Genomic DNA, 26,800 nt, shown 5'->3' with positions numbered 1-26,800 from the left:
TATAATTCTTTAATTAGCAAATCTTAAGAAAAATTAAGTATTCTCCAATACCTAGGATTTCTCATTAGAACAAGAAAAATACCTGTATGTAAATGAAAAAATGAAAGCTCAGAGAACAAAAGATACGGCAGAAACACTTGTTAATGTTCATTATTCCTATGCTGTTACAGGCTACTTACCCAGCTTGGAAAATCAGACCAAGTTGGAACTCGCTGGCAGAGGTCTCGGAGAATACGTATGATAATCACACAGGACTGCAGGCCATTAGCTCTAGCCTTCAGGACAACACAAAAACCAACTGAATTAATCTTAGAAACATCAAAAATATCTCTTGATGAAAAAAAAGTTAAAATACCACTGTTCAATGGAAGCTCAGATAAAAATAAAAATAATTACATTTAAGTTTGATTCAATGAGCTGCCATTTACAGCAGTATTTTATGCCAGAATTAGTATTTAAAAGCTAGTACTTAGGTCAAAGTAAACAGATTATACAAGAATAATATTTCTTGATCTCCTGTGAACCTTGACCTGTGTTCATCTAAAACAGTAAACTGGAAAAATAAATCTGTCTAAATTAGAAATAAAAGAAAAGAGCTAAAAAGTCTGTCTAGGGACTGAAAGGTTAAGGAAATCTGTTTGGTTTCCCTTCTGTGCCTTTGCATACCTGCAAAGTCACTAAACCAAACAGCTGCTTCCTCACCTTTCATTCCCTACACTTATTAACTTAGAGAAAGAGGGGGAAAAAAAAATCTTAAACTACACACAAAGCTTTAAACACATATTCCATTATTTAAAGCAAAGTTAATCTGCAGCCTTATGGAATATAATATATATACAAAAACATGTGATGTTCCTAAACAAGTCAACTTTAAATAGTCACTAAAAATAAAAAATGAAAAAACCAACTACAAACACCCCCAAAACCTGTTTATTGTCAAATTAAAAGTAACTGCAATATGCAGATCTTTATACTCAGCTTTCTATAATAACATATTTTGAGAGATTTAATTTAAAATAGTATTGCTTAGGCAATCTTTTGAAATGTTTAAGCACAGTTAAACATGTTGTACTCAACTACTCTCTCATAAGGCTACAAGAAAAAAGTAAAATGATGTTCCGAACCTGGAACCACTTAGCGTGGCGTAGAGCAGCCAGAGCGTCAAGGCATTTTTGCCTGTCCAAGACGTCCGGTGGGTCTTTCACCATACCCGAAGTTACATCTAAAATGGATTGAATTGGCAAAATGCAGTGAGGAATGGGTGTTTGACCAGGTGAGCAAGACACTTCCTTAAAGTAGCACCAGTGTCACATGAGCCATTTGAGTTTTTCACAAGTTTAATTCATCCAAGGAGTTACTTTCAACAATTTTACATAAAGTAATATGGAGAATAAAAGGAAAATTAAGATACTCTTTAGTAATATAATAATTTTCTGAAAATAGAAACCTTACCAAAATGAAATCTAAAGGAAAGATTATTGGACACAGTGCACCAGCACAAAGACAGGACAAAAGGGAACACAAAAATCCACCTTAAATGAGAATGTATAATAAACTACTGAGTTTATAAAGTATTCTAGGTTATTCTGGGGCTAATATAAGAAAGAACTAAAGATAAATGTGGAACGATCAATACAACAATTATAAAAAAAAAAAAAATTCAAAGACCAAAACAGGGTGTTTCTAAGAGCATTCAATTCTTTTAACCTTCCATAAGAGAATTTTAGGAAGTCACAAAGGAATATGAAATGCCCTTTAAAATTCAAAGTCTTAAAAAAAAGCAAAGCATTTTAAAGGAGAAATGGAAAGAAACAATGGGGAAAGCAGAAAAGGGCTACAAGAACTGGCCTTGTTAGGTAGAAAAGAGGCAATAAGCACAATGCTTTGACAGTAAATAATATGTAGGGTCTTTTAAATTGGTTAAAACATAAATGTGTTACATAAAGAAAATATGAAACTAAAACAGGACAAAAAATTAACCTTACATTAATAAAGGCCACTTTACATTAATAAGTCATTCACAAAAATAAGTATCAAAGGGCCAGCTATATTAAATATTTGACACATCTATAATAAAACATATATAAAATAAATTTGATAAAGCTATCAATAATCAAATAGTAATTACTTCAATCTAATTCACAGTTCTTAGTAACTTTATGATATATTTTCCTTCTCTGATTTTTGTTTTGTTTTGGAGACAGGTCTCCCTGTAGCCCCAGATGGCCTGAAACTTTCTATGTAGACTAGGCTGGCCTTGATCTCACACAGATCCACCTGCCTCTGCCTTGTGCTCCACCATGCCTGGTCCTTTTCTGGTTTTTTGTAGACATGGTCTCACTTTATAGCTCAGGCTGGCCTTGGACTTATGGTTTATCCTCTTGCCTCAGCTTCCTGAGTGCTGGGATTAAAGGTATGAGGCATCCTACATGGCTTAAGGTATATTCTAAATATAGAAAAATCATAAAAAGAAATCTATTGAGTATAACCAGTAGTTAAAGAGCACCAGATCCATGAGGCATTGCGGATATAACACAGTAATTTATTGAGTATCTCAAATGAATATGAAGGATAAAAAAAGAAATATATAAAATAAGAAAAAAAGATTTTAAGAATATTGCAACTCTGGATAAATCACTTGAATGTCTATCTTATAAGAATTTAGAAATCTTAAAAGATAAATTCTCAGTAGATGAAAGATGAAAAGACATTTTAAAACTGAGATAAGGAAAAAGGACACAAGAAAGGATAGCTAACTAACCTAAAGAAGAAGAAAAAAATCCCCTCATCACTCTCATGCTGTAAAGCACCAATATGCTGTGGACCTCTGTCCACTGCTCTTATTTACACTACTTTTTAAAGCCAGAATGTAAACAGATGACTATGCTCAATATAGAAAGTTTATAAAATCTACTGTTAATTCATCATTTTACAATTTCTGCCAATATGCAAGAAATTTTTTGTACACAAGTATTCATAACTATAAATTTTAAGCAATGATACAAATTCAAAGATGCCAAAATACCTATAACAAGTTAAAAACAAGTAAGAGCTATAAGTAGGAAATTTCTGTTAAATTTAGAGTGTGGATTTTTGTACCCATTTTGTATTTCAAGTAGATTAACCCCTTAGATATATTGTGATGAAATCATACTTGTTTCCTAATAGTCAATGAAACAAACAAATGAAAAAAACTGGTTAATTTATAAAAACAAAATGCACATTTTTTTTCTACATGAATGTATTTCACAACTTTTAAGGGGTTAATCACCAATTAGAAGACATGCTGTGTCCACACTATTTTATGATTAAAAGTTAATGGGAAAGTATTAATTAAAATTAACAGTTATATAAAGTATAGAATCTACTCAACTATTTAAAAACTAGTGTGAACACTGCTCAATTCTAGAAGAGACAAAAGACAAACAAAATAGCCACACAAAGGACAATAAATGCCAGACTCTGCATCCAAAATCCCTCCTTAATCAAATGGCTGATGTGACACTGAGCTTTTGAAAACCTTGGTCAAAAATCCTTCCGATGTCTTGGCAGCAACCCCTGACAGGAATCAATCCCTTCTGCTTAGAAGGCTTTGGACCGGGCCTGATAAGCTACAAGTGGGAAAAAACACAAAATACTTGATTTGCTGCAGAAAAGACTCTGTAGCAAGGGTTAGAGCATTCTGAACATTTCAAGCTTAAAGTCAATTAAGTGCTTACTTAAATGTTCAACTGTCAAACACAGCATATTATAGTAGGATCTGTTATGCGTTTAACAGTTATTTGGACAATTTAGTCATTTCTCTTATTAAATAATTTTTCACACCAAACAGGACTACTATGCATTAAAGACGCTATCACACTGTGTTCAAATATAATAGTAAGTCTCATGATTTACAATGGTTCTTCCGGCAAAGCCTTCCTTATACCATGTGCTAACTCCCCAAAGCAAGCTAGAGGCTTTAAATGATTTTAAGACACAGAGCATTGGGAGCTGCAGTGAGAGAGAATACATACCGATACTCTGCAGCAAGAGAGAAGCAATCTTCATAATGAAGCTAAAGACATGGGTTTGCTGCAGTCGTCTGCAGCAAGGAACACTTATCAAAGTTTCTACACTTTTGCACATCCAACTTTCCAGCTCAGTGTCTTGAAGCAAAATCTTCCAATTTTAGGCTGACCATTTCCCTCATGAATTATAAAATTCAGAATTGTAATTCTAACTCAAGTCTGGGTCAGACAAAAATGTAATTTTGTTTCCTTTAGAAGGGGCATGTTAAAGGATTTACTACGGATATGACACTACTAACGTTATACTTTTGTAACCCAATAAAAGGCTCAATAATGCATTAATTGAGACTAAATCTAAAAAAGTACTGAAATAAAGCTAAAATGGTTACATGATAAGTTCACATCAAATATAGCAACATCAATTTATAATATATCACATTGGATTTTTAAAAACCTAAGTAAAGGATCATGTGCCACATATGACTTGGCCAAATTGACTCAGGAACCATTTCTTCCAAAACACCCATAGCCAGACCTTTAGGGAAATTCATGCTCATATAAATGATCCTTTACATAAAATTCACTTATTTTTTAGGATGCAAAGCTTAAGATACAACATACAAATCCTATATGGGGTACATACAAAGTATGTAAAATCAGACATGTTTTTCCAATGACATTTTTTCTCATTAAAATATTCTTTTTCTGGGCCTTGGAAAGCCCAGTGCCTTAAAAATATTGCTTTGCTGTAAGAAAACAAATTTAAAAGAATAGTAATTGCTAATCTTTTCTAATCAACCATACTATAAAACAGACGTTAGTGTTAACTTTATAACTCCATATTCAGTAAGTTAAGATGGATAAAAGACAACATGAAAGGAAACAAAGTAAATTTTATCTGACCCATAAAACAACAGAACCAACATTATTGCAGACATTGATCATGCTTTTGGCTTAAAAGCTTTTGAGGCTTTGAAAATGTTACAGAATAGTCCCTAAAGCAACATTGCTGGCACCAGTATTATTTCATGTTCTACAACGGTAAATTAAGTTTAAAAATCCTGAACTGTACTATAACTCACTATATCAACATTATTTATTTTTCAATAGGTCTAGAATGATATTCAGGCCAAATGCCCAAATCTGTGTGCATTAGGATGTTTCTGCATTTATATAAGTACGCAAAACCAAAGAGCAACCTCAGAGAACTAGAAATATTTATCTTAGGACAAGCCAAATCCATGATTATATATATACAATGCCTCCGAAAATAAGGGTTAGGAATATTTGGCCAATTGTGTTTGTGAAATTCAAAAAATATATGATGATTAGGCAAGACCAAGAATATTTAGTAAAAGTTAAAGCTGTGGCCCCTAGTTACCAGCAAATATTTAAACATTTTTTTTCGTAAGTCTATGCCAAAAATAATTTTGAAGTTTTTTTTCCAGAAATCTGAGGTTAGCAAGAAAAGAAAAACAAAAATCAAGAAAGTCAATCACATAATATGTTTTATATAAAAATATATAACTAAGAACATTTATTTTACTTTGTGGGAAATGATCTAGAGCAAAACTAGTTGCTGAGTAAGTTTAAGTCTATCAAATTCATATGTAATGCCAGCATGTTGCCTTCTAGGGCTTAATGCCATCATAAAGGGTAGATAAATGGGGGGGGGGGTCAATAGAAAAGTAGAATGTTTAATGGCTTTCCAACCTCCTTCCCTCATGTTCTCTTCACGAATAATTGGAGATGTCAGAGTGATAGTGACTTGCATTTTGGGTTCCACACATGAGTTCAAAATTATTGCCGCTTCAGACACAGCACATTTTATGTCATACTTCTCAGGACTTATAACCTATGTAAAAAGGATTAAGAAATTATTTGAATCTTTGCATTAGAAGACATCATGTTTACATATCCATGTTTACTGTTGCTCTATTATGATAGCAAGGAAATGGAACCAACCTAGACATCCATCAACAGATGAACAGATAATGAAGGTGTAGTATATAAACAAAATGAATATTTAGCTCTAAAGAAAAACGGTATCTGCAGGAAAATGGATGAACCTAGAAAGTATATTAAACGAGGTCACCCAATCTCAGAAAAAAAAATCACATATTCTTCCTTATATGCAAATCCTAGTCTTATAATGTATATATACACTTAAATGTACACTTGTGTGGGTACAGAATTTAGAAAGGAGACCTAGAAAGAGTAGATGAGAAAGGATGGCATGCAGGCAAAAAGACATGAGTAGCGAAGAGGATCTAAAGCTGTTTTTCTAGTTTCAATGCTGACATAATTTTCTTTCCTTTTCCATGGTGGATAATAAAAATGTAACTGATAGTCAAAGTAAAACATCTTTAGCCAAGATTCAGTGTTTCAGAATAGTTATTCTAGCTGTACAGAAGTTCACAGATGTATAGAGTTTGGTGTGGGGCAAGTGGTTGTCTGAGTGGCTGCTTTAATTTAGCCATGTGATGTTATGAGTTCATTACAATGCAGTGATTTTTTTTTTCTTTCTTCTTTTTTTGGAGTAGACTAGGTTGGTCTTGATCCCAGAGAGATCTGTCTGCTTGTGCCTCTAGAGTGCTGGGATTAAAGGCGTGTACTACCATACCCAGCTTAATAAAGTGATTAAAAAAAAAAAAAAAGGAAAAAAAGCCAAGCGTGGTGGTGCATGCCTTTAGTTCAGCACTTGGGAGGCCGAGGCAGGTAGATCTGTGTAGTTTTACAAACCAGACTGTCCACATCATTAATCTCTTGCCCTTCCTTTTCAGAATTCTTTGTTGAGCTAATATTTTTCATTATTTTATTTGTACATCTATGCCTCTTTTAGCTGATAAAATTTTTAGGAAAAAACTTGCTGCCATTATTTATGTCATACTTACAGACTTCAAAAGGGACTAAAAAAATCTGTGTATCTCCAGAAGCCTGATTTACCCATTCCCATTGCTTATTCTCTATGAATTTAACAGATCTGCATCTTACCCAGATTCAGCCAATAACTAGATTCAATGCAATTTGGTAGACATATATCCCACCTCAGTTTATAGGAATGAGTGATGGCCCTCAACAGACATTCTAGGGCTGGAGATAGAGCTCAGTTGGCAGATTATTTGGTTGCTATATGGATGCTCTGGGTTTAATTCCTAGTAAACACACACCCCCCGAGACAGAAATTATTTAAAATTTTTAGAGTACTACTACCTCAAATCCTGCCTACCTTACTTAACTTGTGATGTAAAGATGGGCAAATTATTTAACTGCCCTGTTGCATGTTTCTATAAAATGGAGACAATGATTGTACTTAACACATATAGGGTTGTTGGAGGAGCAAAGTAACTTTTTTAAAATATTTTTTTTATTTAGTATTTTTATGTGTATGTGTGTACTGTCTGTGTATAGGTAAGTGTACCATGTCCTGCAATGCCCTTGGAGGACAGAAGAGGATGTCGGATACCCTGGAACTGAAGTTACAGACAGTTGTTAGCTGCCATGTGGGTGCTGGGATTCGAACCTGGGTCTTCTGCAAGAACAGCCAGTGTTCTTAATCGCCAAGCCATCTCTCCAGCCCCGGATTAAAGTAACTTTTTAAAAATCAGATTTATAGGAGCTGGAGAGATGGCTTGGCAGTTAAGAACACTGACTGACTGCTCTTGCAGAGGACTTGGTTTTGGTTCCCAGTACCCACATGGCAGCTTACAATTGTCTGTAACTCCACTTCCAGGGGATCCAATGCCCAATTCTGACCCTCATGGACACTAGGCATGCATGTGGTACACATACATACATGTAGGCAAACACATAAAGATTGATGAAAAAAAATTATTGTGTGTGCATGTTTGTGTGGGAGGTTTTACATGGACGTCAGAGGACAACTGTGGAGTCAATTCTCTCCTTCCATTTTTACATAGGTTTTGGGACTGAACTCAGATTGCCAGGCCTTATTGACTGAGTAATCCTGCTGCCAAGACGAGAACTTCCTACCATGATAAACATGAGAAAACCAAAAACACATAGTCACCCTTTTACCTGTGGTCTTACTTCACAGTTTTGGTTACCTGTTTAAACTATAAATATAGAGCCAGTCTGCCCAATCTGGTCTTTTTGTGGATCATTCCTTTTCCAATATGCTACCCACTCATTAGACAGTTAGTAGCCGTCTGAGTTATTAGATCAGCCGTCATGATATAGCAGCACTTATGTTCAAGTAACCCTTATTTCACTCAAAATAGAGCAAGAGCACTGGTGCTGGCAATTCAAAGAAAGTTCTCAACTTGAGGAAAATGTAGCTCAGAGGTACACCATAAGGACAAGGCCTATGGTTTAATAGCTAGCAAGCTCCCCCTCACCCTCGGAAAAAAGAAAACATGTTAATGTTGCTTCTAAGACTTACGGAGAAGAGCTCCTGTTGTTATTCTATTTCGGTGCCTAATTATAAATACGTTAATCACAGATGCGTAGAAGTAGGAGAAACACAACATAATATACTATCTGAAGTTTCAAGGAGTCTTGGGACATATCTCCAAGGGTATAGAGGGACTACTATATTAATAATAGACCAGAGAAATTAAAACAACATACTCTAGTTTGCATATTAAAAACATATATTTGGGGCTGGAGAGGTGGCTCAGTGGTTAAAGGTTTGGCTCCCAGCACCCACATGGCTGCTTACAACTGTATGTAATTCTGGTTCCAGGGGATCTGATGCCCTCTTCTGGCCTCTGCAAGCACCAGGCACGCATGTGGTATACTTACATATATGTAGGCAAAGCATTCATATACACAAAATGAAAAAAGAAAAACCCATGTATTCCACTAAGATACATGAATTTAAAATAATTTAAGCTTACTATATATGAATATTGTTTTTTATAGTTTTTAAATCCTGCTGGGTGGCTGGGTGTGGTGGCATAAGCCTTTAATCCTAGTACTCAAGACGCAAAGGCAGGCAGATCTTTGTGAGTTTGAAGCAAGCCAGAACTACAGTGAGTACTGGGGAGAAAGGCATACACAACCATGCATGGCTGAATTTTTATGTTTTAAAATAAATCAGCAAGATGGCTTCCTGTCAAATATAAGTACTACAGAACTTAAAAAGACAAAGTAGAAAATAGTTTCAACAGTTTCCACAATTAAGGAAAAAACCCCCACCTCATTTTGGAAAGTCAAGCCAAAAATTTGAGAGGCTGGCTGAGGTTTAAACTGAAGTCCTGCCAAAAAACCTTCTGATCTAGACAAGGGGTAAACTTAACATTTCCATAATACTTACAGCAAGCTGTTTTGGTAGATTTTCAGCAATACGGCTTAATAATGTCTTTGAAGGTTTTTCTGAGCACAGCAAAACAAGGTTGACATTTCTATCTCCTCGGAGAAGTAATCCTTTTGCCAATACTCCCACTCGCAACACTCCTTTCAGAGCTCTGTAGCAAATTCAACTTATATTAAAATGTGACATTTCTTACCTAGAACCATGATATTCTCCATACATAATAGTAAAGGAAATGACTTTTACATTACTGAAATTTTCATCAACTACACTAGAAAAATACACAATATTTTAAATTATATATCATTTAAAAATCTAAGTAATGTGCATTAAAAATAAATCTAGGGCTGGAGAGATGGCTCAGTGGTTAAGAGTACTTGCTGTTTAATCATGAAGACTGGAGTTTGAATCCCAGACCACACAGAGTAAAAGCTAGATGCCTTGCAAACACCTGCAATTTAAGGTCTGTGGGATCTAATGCTCTCTTCTGGCGTCTGTATGCACATGTGGACATATATGCACATAGACACACATGAATAAAAATAAATCTTTAAAATAGATACCGGCGCTGGAGAGATGGCTCAGTGGTTAAGAACACTGAATGTCTGTGCAGAAGACCTGGGTTCAAATCCCAGCACACACGGGAGCTAACAACTGTCTATAACTCCAGTTCTAGGGGATCTGATGCCCTCGTCTGACCTCCGCAGGCATTGTATGACATGGGTGCACTTCCATACATGCACAACACAAAATAAAGATCTTAGTTTTCACGGAGACAATGGCAACAAATACTACTGTCTGCTACTGTCTGACAGATCTCACTATAGCCTAGGCTGGCTTCAAACTTGTGATCCTCCTGTGTACAAGGATTACAAGTGTGGGTCAAAGCACCTAGTTCTTTGCATTTTATTTTACAGGTCAGAATAGTAAGAGATATGCTTGAACTTTTTTTGATTGATTTATTTTTATATGTATAAGTGGGAAATAAGGACCTCTTTGAAAGAGATTTGTATTTATAAACAGTAAAAACGTGGTGTTAGTCAAAACGTGTGTGTGTGTGTGGCTTTTTTTTTTTTTTTGGCAAAAATTAGCTGATTAAAATATCTAATACAAGCAGAGTTAGGATGTGTAGACTAACACCAGCTATTTACCAGTTAATAACAGCGAGTGTTATTAACTAACTACTAAGTCATCCCTCCAGACCCTCATCCATCTCTGTAATCTTTTATCATAAATGACAAGCTTCCATGTAAGGAAAATGAAAACATATACCTGGTCAATCATTTTGAAAACCCACCTGTCTTTACCTCCCTCCTTCTTATCATCCCCTTCTTTGCTCTTGCTCTTCTCGTGTTCAGACAAACTATCTGAAACAAGCTTTAAAGCACGTTCAGTGATAGAAACAATTTTCTGAACTGCTTGCAACTCTTCTTCAGTTGGGTAAATGGTTGCATGTTTAGTCATGACATAACGGTCATCAGATGAGTCAGGACGACGTAAGGGCTAAAGAGAGAAAAGATTACTTTTCTGAAAAAGAGAAAACTCTTATTTTTCAACTATAGATATAGTTGCCAAGTTTATAGTTAAAAAGTCAATTAGGCAAAATGTCCATTTAAAATTCTATTTTCTTTTAATCATTCTCAGTAAAATGAAAGCAAAAACTATTGAAATTCATACCACTGAAAATGTGTTTGCCCCCAAACAGGCAAAATTGTAATATATATAATCTAAGAGCATAAAAATGCTTTTCAATAATTTTGTGGTGCTGTGATCAAATCTAGAGAAATATATACTAAGTAAGTGCTCTACTTATGAACTACATAGCTCCTTAAAAATACTTTTTCTAAAATCTCTCTTGCTTTTAGTAATAGTAGTAAGTATATACACAGTTGCTCAGACACTGTAATGACTGACAAATGAGAAAGAGAATAAGTAACAAAATTTACTGTTTTTGGTAAACTCTCTTAAGAAGACAAAACTAATTTTGTGCTGGTATGAATTTCTTCCCAACACATCATAAACCATTTATCCCTTATCTTTCACTCAATTTAGAAATTCATTTTGAGTGGTCAGGAAATAGGAGAAAGATTCTCCTCCAATGGTAATGGGAAGACAAGAAGAAATATGATTACTCTTCTAATTCCTTCCCTCTTCATCCTTCTCCTCCCTCCTTTGGCAGGTTTGCTATGTATCTGAGGTTAGGCTCAAACTCAAGATTGTACTGTTTTAGTTTCCTGAGTCTTAGGATTACAAATGTAAACTGCACCAAATATACAAGTTAAAACAAAAACGAATAAATATGCTTCTAACAAAACAACTGCTTCTAACATTAATAGTTCCTTCCAAAAAGAAAAAACAAAGGGAATAAAGTGTCTCATGTAAAAGAATGGTTTGCAAAAGAAGCTATTTCCACAATTTAGCAAATACTGAAAATAATTGTCATGGAAATGACAAAGTCCTTACACATGAAGAAATTAACATTAAGAACCTTCAGCAGGATAGAAAAATCTAATCAGATAAAACATTAAAAAAAAAAAAACAAAAAAAAAACAAAACAGCTCACCAAAACATCTTCTAATGTTGAAGCTAACTTAAACTCTCATGACCCTTCTACAAAGTGAATACTCACTGCAGGGCCTTGTGGCTGAGGAGGCATGCCTGGTCGGACGCCCAGAAGACCTAATGGGCCTGGAGGACCATGAGGATAGCCTCCATCAGGCATTCGGCGACGATCATCCCAATGATGCTGTTCTTCCTCCATTCTTCTCCAGTACATGTCTTCTTCATAACGTCTGATGCACAAATGATATACACGCAAAAATAATATAGCACTTGCAGCAACAACAGATATAAAAAGTTTAAAATAAAACCAAAAAACTACAAAACTATAAAAATGCAGCAGGGCATGGTGGACCTGTCTTTAATCCAGCTTCCACCAAGCCTGACAATCTGAATTCAATTTCTGGGACTTACATAAATGGAAGGAGAGAACTGACTCTCTGCATGTTGTACTCCAACTGTGTGCCCTTGCACACATGCAAGGGTACCACCCCCCCAATTGTGGACATGCAAAAAATAGGTAAAAATGTTATTTTCTGAAAAACCTACTCAAATCAGACTAGCATCTTTCCTGCCTACCTTCCCTTATTTCCCCCCCTCACCTTTTTTTTTGAGACATGGTCTCCCTGTAGCCCCAACTAGCCTGGAAACCCTATGTAGACCAGGCTGGCCTTGATCTCTCAGAGATCCACCTGCCTCTATGTTCTACAAGCTGGAATTAAAGGCCTGTGTCACCATTCTTAGTTTCCTTATTTTCTTCCATTGAAAAGTATGTAGAAGCGAAAACTAGAGAGAACAATGAGAAAAGAAGAAAACCTCACACCTTAAAAACAAAATAGAATATAATCCAGAAACCTCAGTTCCCTCCAACTGGTAAAGATATGATTGTGAACCCTAATATTTACAAATAAAGGGGCCCAATAAATAACATGTTTGCAAGATCCAATGCACATACAAGATGTTTAGGCATTTACTTCACGTCCTCAAAGAAATGAATTCATCCCTCTTAATTTTCTCTTAGTTTCTTTAAGAAAAAATTTCAAAAGTTACTTATTTTTTAGAGCATGAGTGTTTTGCATGTATTTAAGTGCACCTGTGTGTGCAGTGCCCATAGAGGTCACAAGAGGGCGCTGGATCCCCTATAACTGAAGTTATAGACAAGTTGTCAACAGCATATGGGTGTGGGGAACTGAACCTGAGTCCTCTGCAGGAGCAGCTAGTGCTCTTAATGACTGAGCCATCTCTCCAGCCCCTCCCTTAGTCTTTTTAAAAAACTAAAAATTTTTTGTGTATGTGTATATGCATGTTTGTGTGTGCATGAATGTATGTCACAGTGAGTCTATGGAGGTCAGAAGACAACCTTGGGTATTGGTCCTTTCCTTCCACCTTGTTTGAGACAGGATCTCTTTGTTTTTTGTTGCTGTATATGCCAGGCTAATTGGCTACAAAGTTGGGGATTTTCCTGTCTCCATCTCCCATCTTGCTGTAGGAGCACTGTGATTGCAGACATCAAGCTCAGCATTACACGGCATGTTCTGGGGTTTAAACTCAGGTCCCAAGGTTGGTACAACAAGCACTTTACCCAATGAGGCATCTTTCTTCCCCCCCTTTTATTTGAGGCAGGGTCTCCCTGTAGCCCCAGCTGGTCTGGATCTTATTACATAGACTAGGCTGGCTTCAAACTCAGTGACCTCTTGCCTCTGCCTCTGGAATTAAAGGCGTGCACCACCATACCTACTATCTCAGAAAATGCTTAATACCAAGGCAACAATTAATTACTAGCATACTTAATGTCAAATCTTTATCTTTCTTGACCTAGGATCCTAGTGAAGACAAAGTACATTAAATAAAACTAGATTGCTTTGAGTGAGTCATATTCACAGAACAGCTAGTCTGTTTTTAAAAGGCAGAAGAACCACTTACTGCCATGGTGTTAAAAGTTAGACACTACCTCATTTCCATTCTCCAGCGTTCCTCTTCTTCTCGTCTTCGCCAGTATTCCTCCTTCTGCATTTGCTTTCTCATTTTCTCTTCTTGAATCTTTCTTGCTCTAATACTGGGCTTCACTTCTACTTGTAAATCAGGATTTACTTTTTTCTGTTAATAGACAATACGTTTTAAAAATGATTTTATTTTTGTGTTTTGAGTGTATTGCTTGCATGTACACCCATGTGGTACAATGCCCACAGATGTCAGAAGAGTGTGTTGGATCCCCTAGAACTGGAGTTACAGATAGCTGTTAACTGCCATGTGGGTGCTGGGATTCGAACCTGGGTCCTCTGCAAGAGCAGCCAGTGCTCTTAAGTGCTGAGCCATTTCTCTAGCCCCCCAAATCTGTGTTTTTTTGGTCTTTTTTGAGACAGAGTCTCCTTGTAACCCCAGCTGGCCTGGAAGTCACTATGTAGATCAGGCTAGCCTTGAACTTGCAAAGATCCACCTTCTCTGCCTCCCAAGTGCTGGGATTACAGTCGTGCACCACCATGCCCAGCTCCAAATCCGATTTTAATCATTCAATTCCGCATAATCTTTCATCAGAGGCTTGTAGTTGTAAATTTCACATGTACTGGTTTCTTTTTTTCTTTTTTGAAATAGGGTCTCACGTATTCCAGGCTGGCTTTGAACTGACTTTGTAGCTGAAGATGGCCTTGCACTTCTGATTTGTCTGCGTCTTCCCAGTGTGAGTGCTGGGATTACATAGACATGTACTGTCACACTCAGTTTATGTGGTGCTAGGGATCCAACCCAGGGATCTGTTCATACTACTTCACCAGCACCCTATCAACTGAGTAATATAGCCCTAGTCTTGCTTGTTTTTGAGGCATGGTCTTACTATGCAGCCCACACTGGTCTTGAATTTGTGATCTGCCTCAGTTAGATCCTAGAATACTTGGCTTAAATTTCCTATTAAAGACTTAAAGCTAGCAGGGCATGGTGGCACATGCCTATTAGTTCCAGCACTTGGGAGGCAGAGGCAGGCAGATCTCTGTGAGTTCAAGGCCAGCCTGGTCTACATAGTGAGAGTTCCAGGCCAGCTGGGGCTACAGGGAGACCCTGTCTTAAAACAAAAAACAAAAAACTTAAAAGCTGTATAATTAAGTTGAATCAGAGGAAATAGTTATATTATCAGGCTTAATTATTCAAGTTTAAAAGACTGATGGATGTTTCATTTTGTTTAAAATAGATGATTTTAAGTGTCTGCCTTGGGGTTAAAGTATTTTTCTTTCCATACAAAATTCAAACCCTTTAACTATCCTTGTGTTTATTTACCACTTAATGTAGTTGGAGCCAGATATGAGTGAATATAGCCTGGGGATAGGAATTCAAGTTACCATGAATGACATAGACCCATTGTGTATAAAAGAATCACAAACCTAGTCCACTAGGTTCAGTCTTTTAAGCAACTTTATTTAGATTTCAATACCCGAGGTGTATTCAATGAAGAATTCCTAGGGTAAAATAAGTGAAGAGATTTTCCAGTATTAACTCATCTCCAAAATTAATTTTATCAACGTAAGGGACAGAAGTGGAGAGCTGACATTTTTTTCAAACACGCTAGGGTGAAGCAACTATCATTATATGATTTTTTGACTCAAGCATTATTTTTGCCAGATACTAAGTTTGTCAGTTACTAAAACGATTAAGAACAAGGTTATATTATTTTTAACTAATAAAAAATAGCATTTCTTTTATTTAAAATATTATTTTTATTTTATGTGTATGCATGTATTGCGTGCATGTAAGTAAGTGCACCTGTGTTGTGCCATGCCTGCGGAGGACAGAAGAAGCTGTCAGATTCTCTGGAACTGGAGTTACAGACAGCTGTTAGCTGCCATGTGGGTGCTGGGATTTGAACCTGGGTCTTCTATAAGAACAGCCAGTGTTCTTAACTGCTGAGCCATCTCTCTAGCCCCAAGAATAGTATTTCAATAGTTAACATTTACTTACTTTATACTGAAGTCTATGTCTTCGTCCTTTTAAGTGCATCTCTTTAGCATTGGGGTCATTAAAGCTGCATTCACATAATTTACAATGGAATCGAATTACTTTTCCTTCATCATTACGTACCTTGGTGTGGAAAAACAGATTCTTTAATGAAGTTATGAGCAATCAAAATTTAAAGTAGGGTAAAAACAAATAGGAAAATCCTCCTGCTTCCTCAGTACTGGGATTATCAATGTGTACCAACATGCCCAACGTGTTATTTTAAAAGGACAGTAACTGGGAACCCTTGGGACTAATGTTAGCACATGCTTGCTTAGTAAGGTATATTTCACTTTAGTATCTATATGCAAATATACTATGTAGACCAGGCTGGCCTTGAACTGCCTCCTGAGTGCTGGGATTAGAGGTGTGTGCCACCATGCCTGGCTTTGAATAGTTACTTTATATAATAGTTACTGCTCTTTGGCATACTGTTCTTAGAGATAAGGATGACTTATGGTGTTTTTGTTTTTTTTTTTTTCTTCATCTTTTTGAGACAGGGTTTCCCTGTAGCCACAGCTGGCCTGAAACTTGCTATATAGACCAGGGTGGCCTTGAACTCACAGAGATCCACCTGCCTCTGCCTCCCGATTGCTGGGACTAAAGCCGCGCACCACCACGCCCAACTTAAAGCCTAATTATGGTATATAAAGCTCAAAATTTTATGAATTTAACTTCACATTACTATTAAGTTCAAATTGTGCTCTTAGATTGTCTTTGAATCAAAGTATCTGAGGATTAAAATTATTTAATTAATGCAAATCATTAGAAATCAAAGTGTTTAGGTTGAAAACATGTTTTTAAAAAGGTAATTAAACCATACCCTTATAAAAGGCATAATTAAAGATTATTTGCAAACCACTTACAAATTATGTATCCTAGTTGTGTACCTCACAAAGATCTCAATGTAGTATGCAAGATTTTTTGATAGGGAAACAGAATAAACAGATAGCTACCTAACCCCTACTATATGCTGCTCACTTCATTTTATCTAATCTTCACAATTCTGTTGGAAGAATATCCCAATTTTATGATTTAGATACTAAGCTCAGGAAATTTGTACATGCTTTACAATAAAACAAAACCATTTGTAGTGTCACACTACACCACTGTATAATCTCTCTGTTAACAGGCAACTATTTATTCAACCCTTTGTGATGTTCCTTTCTTCCTCCATTTATTGTATTTACTTGACATGTAAAATAGGAAGTGTTCTTATCAGACTGAGAAACCAAATGAATGACACCTGTTAAATCAGCAATTCAGCAATCTTAATTTCTGAAGTAACTGAAATCTAAACTACAACTGAGTATAGTTTTCTGTTACACATAAAGGTTGCTTGCAACAAAGTGATACATTCTTCCCTTTGTCCATTTTGAGAGTAATGGTATTCTCAAATCAATACCTCTTCCACATAATCATGGCCCACTGGCTGTACATCACTCTGCAAGGCAGCAAGAGATGCAGGTGTGACTTGTTCTGACACTGCATCTGGCTTCACTTCAGGAATCTGCACAGCAGAGGCGACAGGAGTACTTTTAACACATTCAGTTCCTTTTAAGTCTTCTGTTTTATTTCCTGTCGATTGCAGCTTATTACCACCTAGAAAAGCATCAAAGAATTAGTTATTTTATTTTTGTGTGAATTTACGAACCTGTTAACATGAAAACTTAAGTTATCTTTACTACCACTGGTTAAACTTTATGGACAATAGGTCAGAACTTCAAAAAACTACACATACTACACTGCTTTTTGTATCCCATTAATGAAATATACTTCAGAATTTTCCCTTCTCCATTGTATAACATAAAACCATACCCACAAACTCCATTTTGGTTCTCATAATGTCTAATATCCAAAACAGAACAAGTACCTGAAAGAGAAAGGAACTAAGTGCAATTCATGTTTGTATTCTGAGTTCCTTGTGAATAGTTAGTTGTATTCATCTACTTCCCACCCTGGGAGGTTTCTTTTGTTGTTTGAGATTTCAGAATGCATACAAGCCCAATCTGGAGTTTACTAAGTAGTCAAGGTTGGCCTATAATTTGTGGTAATCTTGTCTCTACCTCCCAAGTGGTGGGATTATAGGTGTATACCACCAAACTTGGTTTTTAAGCGGTGCTGGGGGTTCAACACAGGGCTTTATGCATGCTAGACAAGTATCAACTCAACTACATCCTCAGCACACAAAAATGTTTCAAAAAGATTTTTTTTTACATTTATTTATTTTGTATGTGTGGGTTGTATGTGCAGGGCCACACTGTATGTGTGAAGGTCAGATGGCAACCTGTGGAAGTCAGTTCTCTCCTTCTACCACCTGGGTACTGGGGATTGAACTCAAGTCATCAGGTTTGGCAAGGCCTTTACTGGCCTGTGCTACCTTGCTGGTCTAGATTTTTATTCTAAATTGAAAGTATGAATAACTCTGAAAATGAAATAAGTAAAACTAACTATAAATCAACAGCTTCCATTTTAACCGTCAATTAACACTTTACCTAAGAGAAAACATATTGACTGTTAATATTCTTTTAAACCACTTCCAAGTATCTAGAAAATGCCTGAAAGTATCTGCAAAAAGAATAAGATAATTATATGCACACATGAAATTGTCAAAAAGTTTTTAAATAAAAGTTTAAAAAATTAAACTATAAAAAGTATAAGACAATGTAGCTGCGATTGAGGTACCCACAATTTAAAGATACAAATAATTATAACATCATGTGATAAATGCTATAAAGCAGGAACTGAATATTGTAAGGATGCAGAGGAATAGAACCATGACCCTTTAACCTTATCCAGTTAAAAAAAGACTTCATGAAGGGTAAGACACTTGAATCGGGCTTTGAAAAAAAGAGTAATGAGAATGAAATGATCAGGAAGAAAGAAGAGAATAATGTCTAATCAGAAAGCATACCAGGCACAGAAAAGCATAGCAACATGGAATTAAAGACTGAAGTTAATTGAAGAACAGGCAGTAATTTAGCATGATTACTCTGCAGGTAGAGGTGACCAAGACTTTACCCTAAATAGAAAGTAAAGGTCAATGAAGATTTTAAAGAAGACTAACACAGTTTCATATGTGCTTTCATATAATGACTAATAAGAACAGAGAGATTAAGTCAAAGAGTCCAGATATGCTAAGAAACTGAACTTTAAGAGTCTAAAAACCCGAAAAAACAACTCATGAATAATGAATTTTTATTCCAGAGAAATACCACCAAGGTAGTAAGGAAAGAGCAGGACCAAATAAGAAATAAAGCTAATGAAGTATTCCCTTTAAAGAAATCAGCAATTTTGTAAGAGTAATTTGTGGCATTCTTACGATGCATTTCTGAGTTAGAATGGGACACACTGGGAGGGGACTCTCAAACTCTGGTGAGGCTTTTTAATTTGCCAAGTTTTTTTTAAGTATTGTACACACTGAAGTGGATGAGACCATCAAGGAATACTGCCGCACAGTGAGATCTGATGCAGAATTAGAATCTTAAAACAGGGCCATTTAACAAACATGTAGGCAGAGAATCAGTAAGATACCTCAAAAAGGGATGAGTGGACGGACATACTATGCTACAAGTGAAGACACATCTTAGGCTTTATAGTACAGCAGTCAATTATGTCAAGTCTAAAGTCAGAGTGGTCAACAAGATGAAGCTGAAAATTGAGAACTGGATTTGGCATTTTTGTTTGTTTTTGAGACAGGGTCCCTCATATAGCTTAGGCTGGCTTGAAACTAAACCCAGGCTGGCCTCAGCCTCCCAAATGTTGGTATAACAAGTTCGAGTCATGCCTAGTTCTAGGCAGTTAGGTACTTGGTGAATACTGCAAACAGTTTCAGGAAAGGGTAGACATAGCAGATTATAGATTTGTTATTAAGTACGGCAGCAGAGAATAAAGTCTGCTCGGCGGAACAGTGCTTGTCTAGCATGCATGAGACTGGATTCAATCCCCAGCAATACGATGGAGAAGAAATCCATTTTGACAGGAGGTACACAGAGAATCAATCTTTAGTACTTGCCAACAAAGTTTATTTTGGGTGTAGATGTTTTCTTGGCAGCCATATTGGTAGGTATCGCTGACACTTTAGTGTTGGATTGGCTATTAAGAGACGAGTTTCCTGTAGTTGTAAGACCTTTCACTGAAGAAGTTGCAAGTGATGATGTATTCACAGTACAATTGCTTGCTGCAATACTTGAAGGAGAGGCAGTTGGTTTTGAAGCAGATACAGCTGTTGAAGAAGTAGCTTGGCTAACAACATTTGGTTCCGTTGAAGGAATAGGTTTACCAAGTTTTGTGTGTAATTTAACCACCTACAAAACAAAAAAGCACACGTGTCAGGAAACCCAAATGTGTAGATTTTTAAGTTTCTCTGAATGAGATTATAAAATGAAAATCTACACTGTATTTTTCTTTGTTCCATTTTCAATTATGGTTTTGAATACAAAACCCATTATTTGTCATAATCTGTGAAGCAGATATAGATCCATAGTCTGTTGATAAAAGGACTTAGCTACATGCAAATTAGTCCATAGTTAAGCAAGACAAATGAAAGTATTTCTAAATAATAAAGTAGGTGGTTTAATTCAATTTAAAGGCCTCCAGTCTTTCTCTTTTAAGCAATGACAATTTGATGTCACCTTGATGTATGTTAAAATGCAAGGCTTGTAATACTCAGTTTTCAAAAATTGAAGCCATCTTTCTTAAACCCCTGTTGAAAATTACAGGAAAATAGTAAGACATAAGGCTGTGTGTGGGGGAAAAAAAAGCCAAAACACCTACTTTCTGATGCTTAGCACCACGAATGTGGGCAGCATAGGCATCTGCTCCTGTACAAGACACATCACAGAGCTCGCAACGTAGCTGATTTTGTGTCCCACGAGTTGAGTTGTTGCTGCTGCTGGTACTTTGTGAGGCTTTCAATGCCGCTTCTTTTTTTTTATGTTTCTGTCCTTCTAAGTGCTCTTTATAAGTCTGTTTTGAACAAAAAGTACAAATTTTCTTTCTACAACAGTCTATTTAATTTCCAGACCTCTAACACTCATCTAAAATGAGAATATGGCAGTGTGTGGTGGTGCATACCTATAATTCCAGCACTCAGTAGTCTGAGGCAGGAGGATCCCTGAGTTCAGTCAGGGCTAGGCTGGGCTATGAGGAAAGATACTGTCTCAAAAAAAAAAAAAAAAAAAAAAAAAAGTGGGGGTGGGGTAGAGGGAGCAAGAGTGAGAGCGAGAAAACAGATGAGAACTATAGTTTCAAAAGTACTGAAGAAGTGCATAAAGGATTCTCTACATATATGTGTTCTATTAAACTACACATCCAACCTGAGAATACATTTATCTCTGTGTGTGTGAGTATATGTGTGTGTGAGTATATGTGTGTGTGTGTGTGTGTGTGTATGTGTATGTTTGTGTGTAGAACATATTCCTCAGGAGAAAAGCCTTTCACTGAGACCCAGTTGGCTGGCCAGCCTGAAAGCCCCAGGGATCTGCCTGTATCTGCTTCTCCAGCACTGGGATTATAAGCATAGTATCATCTCGGGCATTTTTCACATGAATTCTGGGGATTGAGCTCATAATCTCAAGCTTGTAAATCAAAAACTTTGCCAACTAACTCCTCAGCCCCTCATCCAACATTTTTGAATTACAAATCACTTTCATGAACACTAAGTTAACTGCTTTCAGTTTCAAGGACTTTTATCTTTTTGTTTATGTATAATGTTGGGCAGAAAATAATAATGGATAGAAATAATTCTATAAAAAAACCCCAAACAAACGTAATTACAGAGTTAAAATCAGGGGGGAAATATATTTACATCATTAGAAGGAGAAAAAAGAAAAAACAAAACAAAACAACAAAAAAACCCCTACTGCAGTAAAATTTTTTTTAAAGAGGTACATTTATAAAACTGAAAGTTTCTAATTCAAAATGCATTTTGACACAGAATCTGTTTGAGAATCCATGGCTACATTTATTAAACAAGAATGGGTAATATGACCACACATATTTTAATATTCTCTAATTAGATGTCAGCAATTCAGAAAATATTAAGAACTGGAAGCATTCTAGTAAATTAAAAGAATATACACTGGTACTGACAGAACAGAGCTTGGAAATAGAAATCATGTCAACAGTCAAATTTTATCTTTTTTTCCTTTTTCAAATACTAGGCTATCTCAAGCTGCTTTTATCAATTATTACATAAAAACTGGACTTTAAAAAGTCCTAAAGGATAGCCTTAACTAGCAATTCTTGTGCCTGCCTTAAAAATGTGTGTACCCCAATACCTGACAAAAACTAGACTCTCTCATAGTAGAAATAAGGTTAGGAAGGGAATTGAACCTGTTATCTTTTATGAACAGATCCATGTCTAAATCACACATTTTAAAGGGTAGCTGCTGGGAACACAGCAAAACCAAGATCTTACATGCTTCACTGCTTTTGTTTGTTTGTTTGTTTGTTTGTTTTAAAGGAGGGGGAACAGAACTGTAGTAGTCCAGGTTGGCCTCAAACTCACTATGTAGCTTTGAACTTCTGATTCTCTTGCCTCTACCTCTGGAGTACCAGGATTATAGGTACACCATCATCCCTGGTTTATGTGGTTCTGAGGATTGAATCCAGGGCATAGTGCATGCTAGGCAAGCATTCTACCAATTGAATTACATCCCCAGCACTTTATCTTTTCGAAAAAGAAATTTCCTTATACCTTTCTTCTTTCTTATTTCCAATGTTTCTATTTCCCTCATGGAGAAGATCAAAGAAGTTACATTATATAAAACACGTACAAAAATTAGTCTCATTAGAAACAATCCTTAAATTATAGATTTGCTTAAAAAATCCTTTAAACTAAATTAAATTTTAAACAAAGAACAAAGGAGGTTTCCTTTTTTTTTTTTAAAAAAAAAAAGCTCAATTTCTTCATTTTTCATTTATATTCACAATTACTTTTACAGTTTTTTTTTTTTTGTTTGTTTCCAGTTTTGTTTCAATACAAATAGCTTAAAAAAAAAAAGTTTGGTGAAATATAGCTGTCTCTGTGTCCACAGGAAACTGTTTACCAAAATCCAAGCATGCTCAAGTCCTTTAAATAAAACAGCATAATTTGCACATAATCTATGCATTTCTCCTATATACATTAAAATCTCTAGATTATTTTCAATACCCAAAGTAAGTGTAAATCTATGTAAATAATTTTACTGTATTGTTTAGCATTAAGTGTAAGAAAAAAGTACAAGTGTTCAATGCGGATGCAGTCTTTCTCATACTGTTAGTTGGATCAGTGAATGTGGAATATACAGATGTGAATGTACTTTTGTAGGCACAGGAATTAAAACATCACCCCTAGTCAACTATGAAAACTAACCACTGAGATTCATGGTAAATACACAATATAAAGTACCTGTGGTCCAGCACAGCTGATCTTACAAACATCACAATAGTGAATCTGGGGTGGTTTGGGAGGCTGTTTTGGTTTCAGTTGTTTATTTTGGAATGGTGTTTTTTTAGTAAAGGTGGTCCCTGTCCAGGCAGCTGTTGCTGCAGCAGCAGCAGCTGCTGCTGCTGCTTGCTTCTGTTGCTGCTGCTGCTGTTGGTAGTAGGAAGATGCAGCTGAATACACTGCTGCTTCATAACCTGAATAAGATGTACCTTACAAATAAAACGAAACAAAGATTATGTTATATAATTATAAAAGGAGCAGTTTAATGTCAGTTATAAAATTAAATTCAATAAATACTGACAAAAGAATTACATGCGCTTATTTACAATAATGTATAGCTCATGAAACCCAGGAAAAAAAACTTTGCATTCTTCTACACTGAGTCACTTAAATATTTACTTGACACATACTAGGTGTTAATGGAAGTATAAGATTTAGCCTCTGACTTAAAGAAGCTCACTGTTCAATTGAAGAAATGTGCTTGAAAAGTTTATGTGGTCACAGAACCTACTGACATTTTCCCATAGGAAAATCCTCTGAATAAACTTTACAAAGTGTTGTATTTGAAGAATCTGAAGTAGGGTATTAGGAAAAAAAGAGAAACACTTCATAAAGTAAGATGTGATGTACTAAAAGCATAGCAGACAAAGAGCAAAACATACAAGATGGCACCAAAATTTTAGGCCTCAGTGATCAACTGAAGAGTTGTTCAGATGGTAAAAGAATAAACTAGAAGGAGTTAGTTTGAAGAGGCAAGGTAAAGAGAACAAAGTAGTTGGAATTCAGATAGAAAAGTATGGTAATAGTTACTAGATCATAGAACTAAGAAGCAATACACTATTCTTCCTTTCAAAGCATGAAAACATACTGTATTTTCTGGTTAAATATAAGGATTTATTAATTTTCATTGCTGGAAATGGCTAAGGAATAAACACTTTATGCTAGTTGACACATCTAAACAGTGGTGTTCAATGATACACAGGCTTTAAAATCTCTAAAGGCTTTAAAATTGAAGGTGCTTATTCTAATACACAATCTTATCTAAAAACTTACCACTTATAAACTAAGATCTCTTGAAATTTAGTACATTCCCGAGCCATCATATTCCAGTTAAGACTCCTTTATTTCCTTAAAAGTATGTAATAGGTGGACAAGGAGCAAAGACCAAGACAGACAATACTAGTTGATACAAAAGAACTAGTTGAAGAGAATTGGGGCTGGGGATACTGCTCAGTAGTGGAGGGCTTGCCTAACACACACAAGACTCTTGGTTCAATCCCCAGAGAGGAAAAAGAATGAATGAATATGAAGGTACTCTTCAACTTTTGGTCTCAAAAATAGCCTATTATATTGAAAAAGCTAATGACCCACTGATTAATACATCTACATATACAGAAGAGGAAGCTGAACTGGAAGAATGAGAGCGCTAAAATATATGAGAAATCAGAATAAGATACTCAAAAGTGACATTTCCAGCAAAGAAAAGGAAATTAGGCAACTTTTAAGAAGACCCTTCTTGAGGCTTGGCATGGTGGCATGCACCTATAGTCCAAGCACTTGGGAGACAGAGGCAGGCAGATCTCTGTGAGTTCAAGGCCAGCCTGGTCTACATAGTGAGTTCCAGGCTAGCTGGGACTACAGGAAGACCCTGTCTCAAAAAGAAGGGACTCTGTTAAAAGGAAAGGAAGGAAGGAAGGAAGGAAGGAAGGAAGGAAGGAAGGAAGGAAGGAAGGAAGGAAGGAAGGAAAGAAGGAAAGCTTTTTTATACTTTTATGCTAAACTGTCACATTTTTAAGATAGGGCAAGTATGGTAGAAAACAAGAAAAAGAAAATACCTGAAATGAAAGTAGGAAGAGATAGAAACAGTGATAACCACATGATTAGATAAGAAAACATTTGATGTGCTTATAAGAAAAAATCTATAGTCTAATAAACTTGATTTGGCAGTTCTACTAATAACCATCTGCTACTTAACAATTTTTTTTTGTGTGTATGGTGGCACATACCTTTAATCCCAATACTAACTTGGCAAAGGCAGGCAGAGCCAGCCAGGGCTACAAGGAGGAGGTCAGAAGAGGCGGTCAGATCCCCTGGGACTGGCGTTACAGACAGTTGTTAGCTGCTATGTGGGTGCTGGGATTCAAACCCAGGTCTTCTTCAAGAACAACCAGTGTTCTTAATCACCGAGCCATCTCTCCAGTCCCCCAAAAAGAGTGGTTTTAAGAAATGTGGTAAAAGAAAAAGATGAGCCGGGCGGGGTGGCACATGTCTTTTATCCCAGCATTCCGGAAGCAGAGGCAGGCAGATCTCTGAGTGTTCCAGGCCAGCCTGGTCTACCATAGTGAGTTCCAGGCCAGCTGGGGCTACAGGGAGACCCAGTCTCAAAAAACCCCCTGCCCCAAAAGAAATGTGGTAAAAGATGGTCTAGGGATGTAGTTTAGGTGGTACAGTGCTTATCTATCATGCATGATACAGTATGGTAGTGTATGCCTGTTATCCCAGCATTTGGGAAGTAGGGAAAGGAAGATTAGAAGTTGAAGGTCACCTTTGGCTACCTAGTGAGGTTGAGGCCAGCCTGGGCTACATAAAACTTTGTCTCAAGCAACAACAAAAAAATCAGAAATAGAATTTTAAAAATGTTAAAGGACAGCTGGGCGTGGTGGTGCACGCCTTTAATCCCAGAACTTGGGAGGCAGAGGCAAGCGATCTCTGTGAGTTTGAGGCCAGCCCAGTCTATATAGCGAGTTCCAGGTCAGCTGGGGCTAACAGGGAGACCCTGTCTCAAAAAAAAAAAAAAAAAAAAAAAAAAAAGTTAAAAGGACATAATTCAGCACACACCAAATGCTTTTAATTTTACAGGCAGAATGAAAGTTTAAGTTTTTACTATAAAGAACCACAACAAAGTCAGCAAGATGGCTCAGAGGGTAAAAGCACTTGCTCATGTCAATGATTTGAGTTTGATCCCCAGAATACAGAACAGAAGGAAAAAGCTAACTCTTGAAAGCTGTCTTCTCATTTTCACATGCACACTGTGGCACAAGTGCACCTGCATTTACTCATGAAGAACCACAATAAAAATGTCCAACTGAAACCAATGAAGATAGTTGAAACAGTGATACACACATGTAGTGTCAGCTACAGAAGAGGCAGGAAGACCATCTTCCTAGAGCCCTGGGGCTCTAGGTCAGTCTGGGCAACATGGCTATAATTCATTTTAAAAATTAAAATTAAAAAACAAAACTAATAAAGCTGTCTTTAGATTATTAAATTAGGAAAATGATTTTATATAAAATCATGTTTTAAAAACAATACTAGGCCTCCCATATGCTAGGTAGACACTCTTCTACTGAGGAACGCCCCCAGGCCTTATTGTGTCTATGGAGACTGTAAAGACTGCCACTTAAATATAACCTCAAAGAGTACCCACTCTTTGACATTATTATTCCAAGTCTAGGATTTATCTGAAGGAAACAAGTGGGCAAATGCACAAAAATTTACATATAACGACTATCGTATCTAGTGTTGCTTCCAATTTTTCTATAA

At 36.3% G+C, this 26,800-nt stretch overlaps 1 protein-coding gene across 6 annotated transcripts in view; it reads right to left on the bottom strand.

Moving 5' to 3' along the window:
• Positions 1-26,800, bottom strand: part of Zfr (zinc finger RNA binding protein) — an 82,788-nt gene that overhangs the window by 18,257 nt on the left and 37,731 nt on the right. For 3 of the 6 annotated variants that reach the window (XM_029564720.1, XM_017798807.2, XM_008835493.3), the window contains 12 exons: positions 23,219-23,466; positions 20,602-20,793; positions 19,841-20,132; positions 17,231-17,427; positions 15,790-15,909; positions 13,796-13,941; positions 11,915-12,077; positions 10,583-10,788; positions 9,289-9,439; positions 5,724-5,865; positions 1,125-1,222; positions 180-275 (listed from right to left, as the gene is read on the bottom strand). In XM_029564720.1, coding sequence (XP_029420580.1) covers positions 180-275; positions 1,125-1,222; positions 5,724-5,865; positions 9,289-9,439; positions 10,583-10,788; positions 11,915-12,077; positions 13,796-13,941; positions 15,790-15,909; positions 17,231-17,427; positions 19,841-20,132; positions 20,602-20,793; positions 23,219-23,466 — 2,051 coding nt within the window. Of the gene's footprint in view, positions 1-179; positions 276-1,124; positions 1,223-5,723; positions 5,866-9,288; positions 9,440-10,582; positions 10,789-11,914; positions 12,078-13,795; positions 13,942-15,789; positions 15,910-17,230; positions 17,428-19,840; positions 20,133-20,601; positions 20,794-23,218; positions 23,467-26,800 lie in introns of those variants that run through there. The other 3 variants (XR_003849892.1, XM_017798817.2, XM_017798821.2) reach the window with 2 other exon arrangements.

Source organism: Nannospalax galili, unplaced genomic scaffold (assembly GCF_000622305.1).
Source record: "Nannospalax galili isolate Female #2095 unplaced genomic scaffold, S.galili_v1.0 scaffold150, whole genome shotgun sequence".
Lineage (NCBI taxonomy): Eukaryota > Metazoa > Chordata > Mammalia > Rodentia > Spalacidae > Nannospalax > Nannospalax galili.
The sequence above is the reverse complement of the archived record's forward strand: the minus strand, read 5'-3'. Positions and strand labels throughout refer to the sequence as shown.